This window comes from Gambusia affinis, linkage group LG04 (genome assembly GCF_019740435.1).
Source record: "Gambusia affinis linkage group LG04, SWU_Gaff_1.0, whole genome shotgun sequence".
NCBI lineage: Eukaryota > Metazoa > Chordata > Actinopteri > Cyprinodontiformes > Poeciliidae > Gambusia > Gambusia affinis.
In genome coordinates, this window is record NC_057871.1 from 19,669,174 (window position 1) to 19,685,585 (window position 16,412).

Here is a 16,412-nt window from a genome sequence, read left to right on the forward strand (position 1 = left end):
CCTCTGTTGCGGCTCAAAAACAGCAAATGTGCACTGTGCAGCATAAAAAAAAATCATAGTTCCTATGTCTGAAGATATTTTTCATAAAACAAAATTTGCTTTTACATATTTGAACAAGAAAAGAGACGCGTAGCAAAACCATAAGCGGTCAGTAGGTGGCGACTATACCAGACTTAGTTTAAAAAGAAACACTATTTAAAACGAAAAAGACTGCGATCATTTCAGGAAGTTCTGTTTAATAGTGAACCAATACTGATACCGAAGTTATTGGTGTTCTTGTAGCATAATACCGAACTGGTTTGGAAGCGGATCAGGTTGAAGGACATGCCTTTGTTTTTTCAGAACAGAGAATTAGATTGCTTCAGATCAACAGCGGAATTATTCGACAAATATCCACATTTACAGGTTTGTTTCCTGAAACTGTCTGATTTTATGTGATTGTATTACTTTTGGCATTTATTTCCCACATTTCAACTGCTCTTTCACCGAAAGACAATTGTTATTACTGTATCTGTTTCACATCTAAACATAAAATAGAACAATAATTGCACCCGACCATTTTTTTATATGGACATACTGTGTCTTTTATGAAGTCATTATAATGATTACTTTTCTGAAACACAAGAAAGTGCTGCAGGATCCTATCAGTCTGGGAAGGTAAGGATAATTCTGTAGGTTAAAAAACGGAAGAAGGGAAAAAGACATTAAAGGGATACAAATGTATGATAATGATATAAATGTACACATTTCGTGTGGGTTGCATTCTATGTCACATTTGTCTGCTTATCAATCCACCCTGTTCAGTTCAATTTATTTATTTATCAGCTATTTACAATAGTCATTTCAATAGACTTTACAAGGCAGGCAGATCTAGCTGGTATAAAGAAATATACAATCAATTCAATCCAATCATATAGTAAATTTTCATTAACCATATTCCAATTTCATCCTATTCAGAATACAGTACTATCAAGTTCAGTTTATCACCCCAATTGGGACAAAATATTATCCATCTAAAGAAATAAATTCAGTTGCAAAAAGTCACAGATTTTGCAGCTGAGAGCGGATAGTTGACCGCGTTAACCTTTGCAGCAATTACCTGTACTGGAAATGGATTGATTGACAGTGGTTATGGAAGGTTTGTGGGTCTAGTGGCCTTTTTCGAACTGTTTCTGACAGAAAATAAACTGAAAAGTGAAAGAGTTGAAGAGATGAAACAAAGATCCTGAGACCAGGAAGCAAACCCCAGATGGCAAAGATGGCACTAATACATACTTTCAGGAAGACATTTTTTTAATAGGAATAATAAACTCCTGCAGGACCCAGCTCAATGTACCCAACCGTCTGCTCTGAACATTGAGGTCCAACTATTCATTCATTCTATTTGGTGTAATTTGTAGATTCAAAAAATGTCTCAAGTAAATAGACACTGACTGTATACATACTTTAAAAAATGGTTAAGAGCAATTTGAGAATTCAGGAAACTGCAGTCTATATAAATTGTACCTAAATTTTTAGAGTTGTAAAACTGTTCATACAAAGTAATTATAAAATATTAAGATATGACCATGATGAAATATGAAAAAAACCTTCTGAGTAGGACACACATTGCATTTCAAGAAAGACTTTTTTCTCTTACAAGATGTATTTCTCTCATAGAAATAAAATAATGCTTACTGTCACTAGACTGACTTTTGGTTTGTATTTATTTCAGAGTTAAATCCAGGAAAAAAACCAACAGTTTAATTTTGTTTTGCAGGAAAATGCAAAAGCATTTCGCTCCAAGCCACGTGTTGATGTAGATCCGAAGCACCTTCTGTATGTTCAGCAGAGAGAGTTTGCAGCGACAACCCCAGCAGACAGTGAGTGCACCTGCTGTTCACGATGACAAATCACAGCCATACATTTAAGAACTTGAATAATCTTCTGAATTCTGAATTGACATCCATGTATTACGGAGAAAAGAAACTGTCACACAGACTAGTTACATTTATGCTGAGATTAGATTACAAACAGCTGGATTCTACTTTCTACTTATGTTAGTTCTGGTTATACAGGGTTTTATTTTGGGGCTTTCGAGTATAAGGGGCTGAATAAAAATGCATGGCATACTTTCCAGATCTGAAAGAGTCTGCACGTTTTAATAAATGATTTTGATAGCTATTTATTATTTGCCAGCCACTCAATAATTATGAGTAACTTTGTGCTGGTCCAACATACAACATTCAGATAAAACACATTAAAGTTTGTGGTCTTAAGGTGTCAAAACATTTAAAGGCAGAGTTATGGGCAGCTGTTCATAATTTCTCTATCATTCGGCGGATTTTACACCTACTTTTTTTTTCTCTCTCTCCTTGCGATGTAACTTTACAATATGAACTCTAATCAGTTCCATTCGTTCTGGTCAAATCTTTCACAGACTGCGTTTCGATCCTTGGATCAGATGATGCTACCACCTGCCACTTGGTTGTGCTGCGACACACCGGTACTGTTACTTCTTTCAGATTCCTACTGTGAGTTACATCTGCTTTCAGCTAAATTGTTTCATTACTTGGCAGGTAGTGGAGCCGTCTGTCTGTCTCACCTCGATGGCTCCAGCACCAGGACTGAGGTCCAGCTCACTATGAAAGCTGTCACATCACTGAGTAACGGCTGTAGCGAGGGCAGGCACGTCATAAATGCACAAGTACAAGTTCAAAGTCCATAATTTCCCAATAACATTTGTTTCACTTTCTGCTACCGTCTAGATTTGAGCTGCATCTAGTTGGAGGGTTTGATGACAATGACAAAAGATCTCATAAACTCAGCCTTAACATCCTGGGTAGGTTAATAAAGTTGTCTATGGTACGTTGCTCGTGGACATAATCTCAAAATCGGCAGATTGACATGTGTTGCTTTTACTTTATAGCAGCGTTCCAGAAACAGAAGGATCACATTCACCTGGAGACATGTTGCATCACAGGTTTTATATTTCTGTCATTTGTAAATACCGTAGTTGGACATTCTGATTTCTCAGTCACAATTCTTTCTATTGTAGAGATGAACAATGTAGTTGACAAGGGAATTCATAAACCGATAGTATATGGAATAGGTGAGTGGCAGATGTGCGGCAAAGAAACAAGTAATAAGCATGCATGTCATATGTTACTGGTAATAACTTTGAGTCTGTGTAGGTGTAAATGTTAAAACAGGGGAAGTGTTCCCTGCCTCATTCCCTCATAAAGGACCTGCAGAGATGCTACGGTCAGCACGGACCTTCACTGGAGGAGAGGTAAAAAACCCAAGTTCCGTCTAGCCCAGTCAAAGCCCAGCTCAAAAGTCATCCATCCATCCATTGTCTATACACCCTTTGTCCCTAATGGGGTCAGGAGGGTTGCTGGTTCCTATCCCCAGCTAACGTTCCAGGCGAGAGGCAGGGTTCACCCTGGACAGGTTGCCAGTCTGTCGCAGGGCAACACAGAAAACAGACAGGACACACAACCATTCACACACACACTCACACCTAGAGAGAATTTAGAGAGACCAATTAGCCTGACAGTCATATTTTTGGACTGTGGGAGGAAGCCGGAGAACCCGGAGAGAACCCACCATGCACAGGGAGAACATGCAAACTCCATGCAGAAAGACCCGGGACCGGGAATCGAACCCAGGACCTTCTTGCTGCAAGGCAACAGCTCTACCAACTGCGCCACTGTGCAGCCCGCTCTAAAGTCAAGTTGGGAAAATATATGTCAACACTTGACATTGAATGTTTTGGATGTTCGAAGGCAGTTTCAATCCAGTCTGACTGAGCTTGAGCTGCTTTGCAAAGAAGAATGAGCAAAAAGTCAATGTGTCTAAATGCCTGTGGCTGGTAGAGACATATCCCAAAAGATTTGTATTTGTAGCACCATTGAAATATGCATTTACAGTGTATGGGCTCAGGTGGGCTAAATGCATAGGCACTCTACAATTTTCAGATGTTAGTTTGCAAAACAGGCAAGAAAAAAACAAACAAACTCAAAAATCATATCGGGGCGTGCTCCGGTGGCGTAGAGGGTAGCGCGCCCCACGCTTGGAGGCCCCCAGTCCTCGACGCGGCCGTCGCGGGTTCGATTCCCGGACCTGACAACATTTGCCGCATGTCAGCCCCCTTTCCTGTCAGCCTACTGTGGTATAAGGGACACTAGTGCCCACAAAAAGGACCCCCTGGTGGGGAAGAAAAAATCCCATTCCCTTCCATATTGGCTTTAAGCGCTACTTTGTGTTGATCTGAGGCATAAAATCCCAACAGAAAGTAGCAAATTTTGTGGTTGTGACATGACAAAACAAAACCAAATATCTTTGGGCATAAATAGTTTAAAATGCCTAATACTTTTATTATTATTTCTTTCAGTTTATTGTTTAATGCCATCTTTAGCTGTAAATGCTATTGTCCTTATGATGTAAATTTGCATGGTCTCATTTTTAAGGGACTGAAGCTGGACTACACGTTGATTTTTAATAAAATATCTCTTCTTTACAGATGACTGACATTTATGACTCAAGACATGGACTTATTAAAGTTGGACCATGCCAGTGGAGTCCTGATTTGGAAATTTCCTTCTGGTTGTCACAAAGTGATGACACTATTTTAAAGGTAACATAATTACCTGGGAAGTATTGAACCTCTGAAGGTGACCAGAACAACACTGGGAGAATAAACAGTATAGCGAGTTATATAAAAAAAAAATTAAATTTTTTTCCTGTGTTTGTAGTACCTGTCCACGTCTCCGTTTGCTGAACCGCCGCACTTTGTCCAGCACATTAAGTCCACCATCCAGTTCCTTTTGTCGCATCCAAACTCTGACAGCCTGTTCCCGGGAGGTCAGCCGCACCTCTACCAGCGGACGGAGAGCGGTAGCTGGGAGAGGCTTGTCCAGTCATAACAAGTCACAACTGAACCTTTGAATGTTATTTGTCTGTTTTTCAATGGAAACACTGTGACCCCTTTTCAATCAGAGTATTCTATGAAGGGTTGAATCCCAGACCAGCGCTTTGCAAGCGTATTCACACCACATGGATCATTTCTGATCGGCTCCTCTGTGAAAAGCCAGTTTTGTATTTGCATTTTGCAGATTGGATGGAGGGTTTTTGTGAATAGCATTTTTCAAGTCTACAGATTCTTTTAGATTAGGGTGAGGATTTTGATTGGGATATTTTAACACGCAAATATACTTTGATCTAAACCATTGCTCAAGCCAACACACGTTATTTGCGTATTATCTAAGCCAACAGAGCTTGTGTAAATAATTAAATTACTCTCCTAAAGTTCTGGAGGATTTGTGTTGAAGACCTAGAACTTGCAGGATACCAGACCCTGGGGACTTACTTTGGTGTGTCTGGTTTAGATGAATGCTAATGTCTTGGCCGGTTATCAGTTATGATTTAAGCTTTTACACACCTGACTTGTTTTCTGGGGGGGCCTGCTTTTCACGTGGCTGTTTGTTCACTAACGTTCACTAGCAAACCTCTGAGGCCTTCGGAGAACAGCTCGATTTTAATTTACTCATACGAGGAATTACGGCTTGGCAATATGACTTCAAAATTAAATCTCAGATTTCTTCATTCCAGATCTGATAATGTTTTTTTCTTGCTTTCTTTTCTATAAAGATGAAAGAGAAAATATTTCCAAAAGGTTGCTGTCGTCATTCATTTTGTGAGATGTACGAGGGTGAATTAGGGCCAGGCAACACAATTTTTAAAATTGTTTAACTGCGAGAATATAGTCTTAATATTAGCAGAATAAAGACAAATTTTACTAGAAGAACTTCTTTAAATTGCAATAAAAAGTTGTTTTTATGAGATATAAGCTTCTAAAGAGTTAGTTGGCTACCTAAATCCATGTAGTTCTTTTTTCAGAGTAGACAGTCGTTTGCACAATTATTTCAAAGTCCTGTTGCTGATTGTAATTTGATGCTGTTAAAAGATTACCATAGGTATTTTCTTATCTGTAAAACCTATACCGGAGTTTAACCTCGTACACAGAATTTGTAAAAACCTGTAAAACCTGTCCAGCAAGATGGCCGGCCTTGGGTCTACTGACATCAATCTGAACTATAGAAACCCAAGGAATAAATTGTTGAAGATTTAATTTTGCCCAAAAATGAAATCTTCAAAAACCTAAATTTAGATTGATCAATATAATGTGTTCATCGTCCAGCCTTAAGAGGAATATATTGATGATTATGTGAATTGTGAATATATTTGCTTGCTCTGTATTTTGTTTGGGGGTATCAGCGTATATCAATCAAGAAAAACATTACCAACGCAGTATTTCTGAAGAGAACCAAAGTATTACCAGAAACGGTACCACACAGTAAAGACACTTTTACAGAAAGCCAGCCGGGGAACTTCTATTTAATGGAAAAGTCCATTTAAAACCATCCATCCATGTTCTGTCCACCCTTGTCCCTAGGGGGGTCAGGAGGGTTGCTGGTGTTTATCCCCAGCTACGTTCCGGGCGAGAGGCGGGGTTCACCCTGGACAGGTCGCCAGTCTGTCGCAGGACAACACAGAGACATACAGGACACACAACCATACACACACACACTCACACCTAGGAAGAATATAGAAAGACCAATTAACCTGTCATGTTTTTGGACTGTGGGAGGAAGCTGGAGAACCCAGTGAGAACCCATTCATGCACAGGGAGAACATGCAAACTCAATGCAGAAAGACCCCGGACCGGGAGTCGAACCCAGGATCTTCTTGCTGTGCAGCGCTACCAACTGAGCCACTGTGCAGCCCCCATTTAAAACCTTTCTGTATTTACAGACTCAAAACAAATATCTGTACTGTTCTAAAGTGCAGAAATTGTAGAGGAGGTGGTCAGTTTGTTGAATGTTTTTTTTTTATCTGTGGAAATGTACCTTCAAAAATAGAGTTGTCTTTCATGTTTATTTATTCTTCGCTTTTGACCATGTCACACTTTATATGAATGTGTTTCCTTTCAAAAGTGCATGTGTTTATGTCCATCAAAATCCTCTGCGAGTAATGGTAGGAATTATGGCATGGTGCAGTAAAAATCTATGACTTTAAACCTGAGCCTATGGCCTTCTGATAAGTTGTTTCCTTCGAATCCTTGCAAGCTGCTTCAAGCACACTGTAACCTAAGATCCCCTGATCCAGCGTTTCCTGGTCGATAGCGGTTTCCAGTTTTTCTGCGTTCCGCTCAGCCGCTTTTAATTTGTGTTTTCTATGGACTACATTATCAAAAAGAGGGAAAAGATGCTTCTCATCCTTTGATGGAGTAATAGTTTTGTTTCCAACTGAAAATTATGAAATTACAAGCGTAACAGTGTTTATGTTTCCAACCTAGATTTAGTTCAAACTACAAAAAGGTGGATCAAAGCGTATTCTGCTGGTTGGTGTGTTTTTTATTTAAGATACTTTTTTCCTTTAACATTGTCATGTCTGGGACAACAAACAGGGGAAACAAACCAATTTCCTTTCTGAATAATATGATAGCAGCTAAACACTCACATGGTATTTATACACAGTGGAGTCAAATATTTAGTTTCAACTGTTCATACCAGACATTACAGGCGTTCTTTGTCTTAATGCATCTAATGAACAGTAAAAATAATTGTTTTAAAAAAAACAACCTATTATGTATTGGTGTATTTAACCTGCTGCTCATAGATCTTAGCTCATCTCTGGTCAATTGAAATTCATGATGGAAACTTAATAATGCGATTGAATTGAAATATTTATATTTTCACTTCTATTTATAATAATAAACACTATAGACCTGTATTCTCCATTTTATTGTATTTTTTTGGCAACTTTAGTTTAATTACCATATGTATATTTACCGAAGTTTTTACTGGATTATGGCACTTTTAGCCCGTCCGAGCATAGCTGACTCTTGGTACTACTCCACCCATTCATTTTTTTACGTGGGTATTTTTTACGTAAGAAAAATACGCAGTAGGAGTCAACCGCAGCCGGTGGAGGACTGTCGCTCCCGTTCTCTCTGCTGGAAGGAGTTTGACAAGCAAGTAGGCTACACTGTGTGGATTTTTATAGATTTACAACCTTCACTGTCAGAGACAAACACTATTTATTTTATTTATAAATGTAATTTGTTGATACCTAAAAGGAAGCGTACAGCTGCGTGTGTTTTAACGATCCTCCGGAGGAAAAGGGAACGATGGTTTAACATCATGATTTAGTTAACTCCCAGCCCGGGATAACAACGTCTTTTGCTCTCCTTCATGTCGGGCAACAGGGTGGGTGCAGACTGAATTATGCTCCAGGCGTTTCTGAGGCATGTCCGCCGCTTTCCGTGGGTCACGAATGTCACACTGTACGGCTGCCTGTTCGCCGGGGGAGACTTGGTCCACCAGTGGTTCTCCGCTAGGGACCAGATGGACTGGAGACACACGCGCAACGTCGCTGCGGTGGCGTTCAGTTTTCACGGGAATTTCAATTTCTTCTGGATGCGTTTGCTGGAGCGCAGGTTTCCGGGAAACTCCGCCGGGATGGTAATGAAGAAGCTGTTCTTGGACCAGACGACGGCAGCGCCCCTGGCCACCAGCGTCTTCTACACGGGTCAGTGAACGCATCACCACACTGAAAACACTGCGCTGTTAATAGTTAACACATAAACATATCTGTCGATTTGTATCTTAAACAACGTGATCTTTTCACGTGCCCCATTGGTTCGTAGTCCTGTATAGTTTGACCTACAGAGGCCAGGTCAAACTATCTCAGCTCTGACTAAGATTAATTAGAAATTAATTTGTGGCACATTCATAACTACTCTTTTTGAAGACTGGAGAACCATAGTTATCCCTTTTCGTACATGTTTTAGACGTATATATCTGGGGATCTTCTATGTTTGTTTTGTTTTGCTTCTTTCCATTTCTCGCATTAGCTTATAGTTTCTTTATGCCCACTGCTGCTGGTGCTTACAAAGATATTTAGAAATAGAGTAAAAAGTGAAACAGTCTTGCAGCTGATGTTGGGTTCATATATTAGTGGGAGGACATTGAGATGGTTTTGCTTAAACTGTTATATTTATTTGAGAACATCTGTGTCCTCGGTGGAGGTCAACAAATAATTTCAATAATTGGTTGGGAAACTGAAAAAGTCCACAATTATAAAGACAGACTTTAATATTTAATAACACAGACAAACAGCTAAAAAGGCCGCACAGAGGGAGTTAAATACTTAGTTCATTTGAACTTTTTAAGAAATAAATATCATTAGTTATTGTTTTGCAAGTTATTTGAATGTAGTTTTTCTAGTACATATTAAACCGTTACTATTCAAAGTTGTTACAATTGTTGTTACAATTATCAAAACCGTTCAATACAGCAAAATATATTGCAGTAATTTTTTTTAACCATATCTCTAACCCAATCAGCTCCCACCTAGCACATAACAATAACGCCACAAAACAGAAACAGCTTTAAAATCAGGCCAAATACAGACTGAAAGGAGATTAGAGCTATTCTAGGAAGCTGATGAACCAGTTCTCTGCCAGTGACTCTACTTTCAGAGTAATGACTGGTGTGAAAATCATTTCCAGCTACAAGCCGGCATCCTCACTTAGCTAACAACCAACAATTGGCGGAGGTCTTAAAACGGTTATTGAGTTATTTTGACCAATCTGCTCTTACACCCTACTCCTCTAACCCTCAGTTGTTTTCCTTCTTGCAACAAGCTTGCATTGAAGATCAGCTGAAATGGTATTTAACAGTTTTGAAACAGAGATAGTATGTCAACTTGTTCTGTCTTCACCTAGATCTTCAAAAGATCATATTGTTTCTATATGAAACCCATTCTCATTGAATTAAATGATTACAGATGTATTTTTGTACCATCTTTATTTCATAAGATCCTTTGAGAGACTAGAGATGGCATGCCAGTGAATAATATCCAATTTCCTTACCAGGGAACATCATGGAAGGATTCTGTTAAGTTGGGGCTGCATCACCTTCTGGCAACATCCTGAGCTGCCAGTAAGATATGTACAGATCCCCTATGAGAAATAAATGTGCTTAAAATATAGTTTTTAAATAAGTTTCTTGTCTTTATCTACAATTGGATTAAGAATCTTTTTAAAGACAGACAACAGCTAAAGAGACCAGGGAAAATCTGCATCCAGGTGTTCCTCAGGGCTGTGCTTTCTCCCCTCTTGTCTTCTCCATTGAGAATAACAATTGTGCATTATGCACCTCTGCTAAACATCTTAAATTTACAGAAGACATGTTCCAAATATATATTATAATTGTTTTGTAAATAGCTGCGTTGTAAGTACATGTTTATATCCTGCGCATCTATTTAGTCGAACTGTAAAATCTGCTATATGGATAAAACAACCTACTTGTGCTATTTTTTGTTGATTAATTTGGGAATAAAGTGCAACCACTGGAGAGAATTAGATCAACAAGAAAAAAAAATCTATTTTAAGCCAACATATTTGGCAATAAAATGTTTTGTTTTTTTTTGGTAAGCTAGAAACGTTTGTTGAGCAAGAAATGTAGCATTTATTTTTTCATATTATTTCAGAAGCAGCAGTGTTTACCCAGATGGCCTGAAAGGTGTAATTAATGACAAACTGAGTAATTGCTTCAGTTTTTACCTGTGAACATGACAAACCTTTGATAAGGACTGATATTCATCCATCCATCCATTTTCTAACACCCTTGTCCCTTAGTGGGGTCAGGAGGTGCTGGTCTCTATCTCCAGCTAATGTTCCAGGCGAGAGGCGGGGTTCACCCTGGACAGGTCGCCAGTCTGTCGCAGAGGACTGATATTTGAGACTATAAATCTAAGATTATCTGTGGTTGATGTACGATGCTTGTTGAGTATTGAGAAATTAGTGGAAAGAAAGGAGGCGAACACAAAGTTGTAAACCAAACTTGTGGATTTTGGAAACAAAAGCTCAAATGTACAGCTCCATGTTCTTCTTTGTGCCCATATGTATTATTTTGTACAGCTAATCCCAGTTATTAAAAGTTATCTAAGTTCTTATTGATTCCAATCAGGACAAAAAAAATCAGCTTTTTTTTTCAGGAAACCAATGTATTTGCTGTTGTTGATAAAAAAAAAAAAGGTTTATGAGAATACTGCTCCTTCTGTTTAAATACCAAAAGTTTGTTTATGAAGTGCTTTTTAATTTTTTTTTTACCAGTGATTTATTGCTTTTTAGCAGTGTTTATAATGGTCTCTTCCATGGTCACTGTAAATCATTTTTGTGCGGTGTCTTCTGCCCCAATCAGGTGTCAGTTTTCTGGAGGGCAAAGAAGACATCCTGGAGGACTGGAGGGAAAAATTCCTGAACACTTATAAGGTGGGTCGGCTCTCAAAAGCATGGATTTTTCTTTCTGTCCTAGATGGGGATACAAGTAAGAATATAAACACACTCTGTTTTTCTGCAGATTACTCCCACCAAAGATAAGGAGTGAAATTTTATATAATTGCCCTGTGAAAAAAAAGCTGATTTCTGCCACTGCTTGTGTATGTAAGGAGGTCTTTTATAGACTTAGTTAATTTGCACTGTGTGACCACAGACGGGCCTTTAATGAAGCAAAACAACTTACAAAACAATAAAGCACTCATGGTAAAGCCTGTCTTCTTTATAATTTAGGGCTCCTGAGGTTTCACGGTGTGAATGAACAGCACATACATACATACATACATACATACAGACAGACAGACAGACAGACAGACAGACAGACAGACAGACAGACAGACAGACAGACAGACAGACACTAACATCCGTTTGGAGCTGAGGTTAAAGACCGGTTCAGCCACAAGGTTGGCTATTCATTCCACAGCTTCTCCACATGTCAAAGAGTTCCTGTTCAACACGATTCACAGGATTGATAAACCAAACGTCACTGGGTTTTCTATAATTGTACCTCTGCTGGTGATTACTGTTCTAACTCTTCCAGTTGCAGAGGTAGAGAAGTGAAGTGTTTACAGAGAAACTGTTTGTTTTTGCTAGTCAGAACATTAAAAACTCACATTCAATTTTTTGGTTGCAAGAATCTCCACAGGTGAATTAAAGTAGTTTTGTTTCTTTGTTTGTTAGCAAGCTGGCGTCTGATTTCTGTTTCTTGTTTTTTTTCAGACCGGGCTGATGTTCTGGCCGTTCATGCAGGTAATTATTAACATATTGTTGCGCGACTGCTTGTATTGGTGTAAGGGGAAAAATCTGAAATCCAACATGCATCAAGAATAAGGACCTATTTACCCTTTAATTTGTAATTTACATGCATCGTTGTTGATCCAAGAATGCAAGGTGATGGCTAACATTAGTCTACATATCTGGCTGAGTCTCATTTATAAATGAACATGTATCCTTTCTACCTCAGCTGTTAGCAGTGGATAAAGCAAGTGTGCAAATATTTATACGAATACAGATGTATTTAGGAACGTATTAGGAAAACATGATATTCCAACACAATTTCTGCAATAACAATGAGTTGTAATTAGACTAAATTTTCCTGACTGTTCTCCTTTTTTTCATCGCCATAGTTTCCCGTTTGTTTGCTTTGCTTTATGAAATCTCTCAGTTGTGCGAAAATTAAAAGTTCCTCCAAGTGGTCAGTCATAATCCTGACAAGCACAATGGTAATACACGGCCTTTTAGATATGAAAGCTTAATAAATAACGATTTCAATAATGTACACAGCAACGCTGAGAAGATGATTGCGATTAAGTCTGTAGTTCAACTACCAACTGTTCAAAAATAAAAACATTTGTTTTTATTGAATCCAACATTAAAACCATTCATTTTCATTCTCTGGTTGGGATTCTCACAGATGACATCAGCGGTAGCCTCAAAAGTCCGCTTATTGTCCAGAATATTGATAAAATCCATAATAGAAACCAGCTGACCTCCAGCTGCACTCATCACTGCTGCATGTCGCAGCAGCTCCTAAGAAATATTCATATTCTCAGCATAGCCAGAAGCGTTTCATAAATCCTAAATCATTTTTTCATGTTAGGTTGTTATACCTGACAACGTTAGTGTTGCACACTGGAGGGATAGTATAACAGGTCAGGAGACGTGTCCTCTGGATCAATGTGATTGGACCCGAAAGCGTGCTGGACACTTTCACACATGTATTTAACGCTTCCTGCTTCTTAGCAGATTACCCAAGAAGCAGATTAACACCAGGTGGACAAAGAGCCTCAGGATAAACTTGTTCCCATGTATTTTGTATCAGTTACAGTAAAACAGTATTTCTCAAAACAAGTGCAAGGACTTTAGGAATATAAAATATGTAGAACTATTAAAAATATTGCATTCATACTCAGGGTACTGCTTAGAATTAACAAGCTATCTACTAGATGTTGACGCTAAAATAAAGTCAGAATAAATGATCAAAATGAAAATGTGCATGTGTTTGCAGACTAATACATAAAAATAGAATAATAAGTGCCTATCCTTCTTTGCTGAAACCAGCAGCTCTACTGTATGATACTTATAGCTGGTCCTTTCTGTGACTTCTCGTCTATTGAGTTTTAATCATAGCAACTGTGCCTTTCATATATTAAGAGGTGTCTGTTTCTCCCAAGTTTCTGAACTTCGCCCTGGTGCCTCTGTACGTGCGGACCACCTTCACCGGCTGCTGCGCCTTCGTCTGGGCCACCTTCCTCTGCTTCTCGCGTCAGACTGGGGACGGCACAGCCGGAGCTGCCCTGGCATGGATGTTCCCCCCGAAAGACGAGGCGGCTGAACCTGCCAAAGACGAAATAGAGTCGAAGCAAAAGGTGGAGGAAACGGCAGCATCCAGGTCAGGATGAGATAATGGAGGATAAAAACTGGATTTTAGTCCTGTTTCTACTGTCTTGTTGTTTTCAAAAACACTGCCAGACCTGTCAACCGAGGCCTCCCTGATGCTGCAAACCTCCGCCAGCTTGTTGACAGTGTTCATAAAGCACAGTACTAATAGAAATACAGCAAGTCAAAAAATATGATCTAATCTTACTGTGCATTACGCTGACCTGTCAGCATGTTTTTAGATTTTATTTAACCAGGTTAGCACCGGATATTGTGTTGTACTTCCACCCAGTGCTTAGCTTAAGTAATCTAAAAATACTGAAAATATTAATGAGCACATCTTCAGTTTTTAATGATAAAAACCAATGTGCAACAAGACATCATTTCCACATTGCAGAGTGGGATCTAAATGATTTGATCGAAACTTTCAATACCTTAAAACAAAGGAGATCACAGCCAGTGTTTATCAGCTTTGCTTCTGTGATCTGTTGGGGTTTCAGTTCACACTGTGCTACATCAACCGGGTCAGTTAGGAAATCTGGTTTTATGTTTATAATTAAAAAAATGTGGGGACATTTCAAAATGAACATCAGTCGCATCAGTTTAATTTCCCTTCCAGGAATTTATAGTTCCTGTATTTGGAGCAGCAGCACATTCCAAGAAAAGGTTGGGCTGTGTTTTTTTTTCCCACGATATGTCTGGGATTGAGGCTTGCAGCTGAGGCAGAATTTCAGAGGGTGCTCATTAGTGTCTCTAGGAATCACAGTTTAATATGACATTGGTAGGGGCTTTACATTTTATTTCATATTTCTCTTGACTTTGATATTTGTTGTGGTTTCATTTCTCTGACCTTACTCCACATTCCTGCTTTGGTTCATCTCAGGATCTTCTGGTCCAAGTAAAGCAGACAGTAAATCTGAACAAGTTTGACATGCAGCTGTCAGCATTCGATCCTTGTTGGCTTTTCCATACAATTTTTATTTACTGTGCTGTTTGTCTTGACTGACATTTTTTGAAGCATCCACACAGACTCCCTTATGGTTTTTATGCAGTGAAGTCTTGAAGTGGCAGAATTGTGTATTTTCCAGGCACATGCTGCCATTTTACAGTCAAGTAACTATGTTGCCTTCGATTTTTATAAAAATGCTTAATATATCAAACATAGCTGAAAAGAAATTTGACTTTGCAATTTGCAATCTTTCCAACACTCCATCTTCAGCACATTATTGCAACAATGCTTCTCCATTATGTTGTTTACAACCATTGTCGGCAGCATTTCATCGAGAAATAATTTGCGTAATGAGCTCAGCAGCCACGCAGTCCCACCGGGTGTTTGCTAATTGCTGCTGCCGCTAGTCTGAAGGAGCTGAACGGACATACAGACATTGAGTTAATTTGCTCCTGTTCTGTTGATTCATCTGCATATGAAGCTTAAACTGGAACCTTCCACACTCAGACGGTTTAAATTCTGTATTTTAAAAAGGAAATATTGTTGAGATTAACCAGTAAATCACATTTATTATGTCAAAGCTTGCCATGTCTTGAATTGTGCCAAGAGAGTGAATGTCAAAGACGAGCAGAGAAAGGCTGCCTACTTTGTTTTTATTTATCATGTTTTATGCTGTATCAGCAGGTGCTTTTTAAACAATGGAAGTCAGTTTTTATTGCTTTCTACTCTCATCAGCTCAAGAAAAGATTGTGACACTACAGCTACTAACTTTTTACTGAGGCAATCTGAGATTCTTTTTCATCTGATTTAAGACATTTACTTGAACATCTATATACTGCCCACCTCTTCTTCTTCCTCTTCACATGAATGCAATACTGTTTCCTTATGTTTTATTTGATTTCTTCCATATTATGTCTTCAATCATCAACCATCAAATGTTAACATGTGTTAGGTGCTCCTACCTTTGTTTTAAAGAGACAGTACTTTAGATCCTAATCTTATTTTCTGTTGTGACAGACTGGATTTCTGTTCCTATTTCTACGTGGATGACAGAAAAATATTCACTTCTGTTTTTTATGGTGCAGAGAAGATATGAGTGTGCAGTTCTATCTGCTTGTAACATTTCATGTATCTCACACACCTGAGTTAAATTAATTTTACATCAAAATAAGGGCATAACTTGGGGATTGTTGGAAAATAAATTCAGCACTGCAGCTGTTTGTGCTATTTATGTTTAAACTGCATCCTTGGAATTATGGATTTATTATTTGTTTAATATGATGTGATTTCTTCCCCCCCCCCAATATTTTCTTAAGTAAATATTTGCATGGAGATTTGCTACACTGGATATGAAATGTAAATGAATATCCCCTTTGTTCCTGCTGGGTCATTTTAGCAGCTAATTTAGTATTTGGTTTGCACAGTCAGAGATTTCTGACTTTTTGGGTGTAAGAACAGATTGGTGCTCTTGAATATTTAAAATGAATTGATATTGTCTTGCATTTGTTGCACTAATTATAAAAGATAATACTATGGAGTTAATAAAAGTAAACTTTATTTTGACTCTGTGTGCTTTTATTGGGTTTCTATGGAGATATATTACGCTTAAAAAGTTTACACCTAAATGGATTACAGTCTGAATGAAATTATTTATAAATAATACATTAGTCCAGAATAAGTCATTCAGGAAATGATAGT

At 38.5% G+C, this 16,412-nt stretch overlaps 2 protein-coding genes across 5 annotated transcripts; both read left to right on the forward strand.

Annotated features, from left to right (window-relative positions):
- The first annotated feature begins 202 nt into the window (after positions 1–202).
- On the forward strand, positions 203–7,783 carry ntan1 (N-terminal asparagine amidase). 2 transcript variants are annotated; one of them, XM_044113652.1, is made up of 10 exons: positions 203–405; positions 1,760–1,862; positions 2,420–2,485; positions 2,559–2,667; positions 2,748–2,821; positions 2,909–2,962; positions 3,038–3,091; positions 3,174–3,271; positions 4,505–4,618; positions 4,737–7,783. In XM_044113652.1, the coding sequence occupies exons 1-10, from the start codon at positions 325–327 to the stop codon at positions 4,905–4,907; spliced, it is 924 nt and encodes a 307-aa protein (XP_043969587.1). In that variant the 5' UTR covers positions 203–324; the 3' UTR covers positions 4,908–7,783. The 2 variants fall into 2 exon arrangements, with proteins under 2 accessions (XP_043969587.1, XP_043969586.1); XM_044113651.1 differs by having other exon boundaries at positions 204–405; positions 2,909–3,091.
- Positions 7,784–7,877: 94 nt separating this feature from the next.
- Positions 7,878–16,277, forward strand: LOC122829245 (mpv17-like protein). Of its 3 annotated transcripts, none has more exons than XM_044113653.1 (5): positions 7,938–8,021; positions 8,252–8,574; positions 11,253–11,323; positions 12,107–12,136; positions 13,561–16,277. In XM_044113653.1, the coding sequence occupies exons 2-5, from the start codon at positions 8,271–8,273 to the stop codon at positions 13,786–13,788; spliced, it is 633 nt and encodes a 210-aa protein (XP_043969588.1). In that variant the 5' UTR covers positions 7,938–8,021; positions 8,252–8,270; the 3' UTR covers positions 13,789–16,277. The 3 variants fall into 3 exon arrangements, with proteins under 3 accessions (XP_043969589.1, XP_043969588.1, XP_043969590.1); XM_044113655.1 differs by having other exon boundaries at positions 7,941–8,017; XM_044113654.1 differs by having other exon boundaries at positions 7,878–8,574.
- The last annotated feature ends 135 nt before the right edge of the window (positions 16,278–16,412 follow it).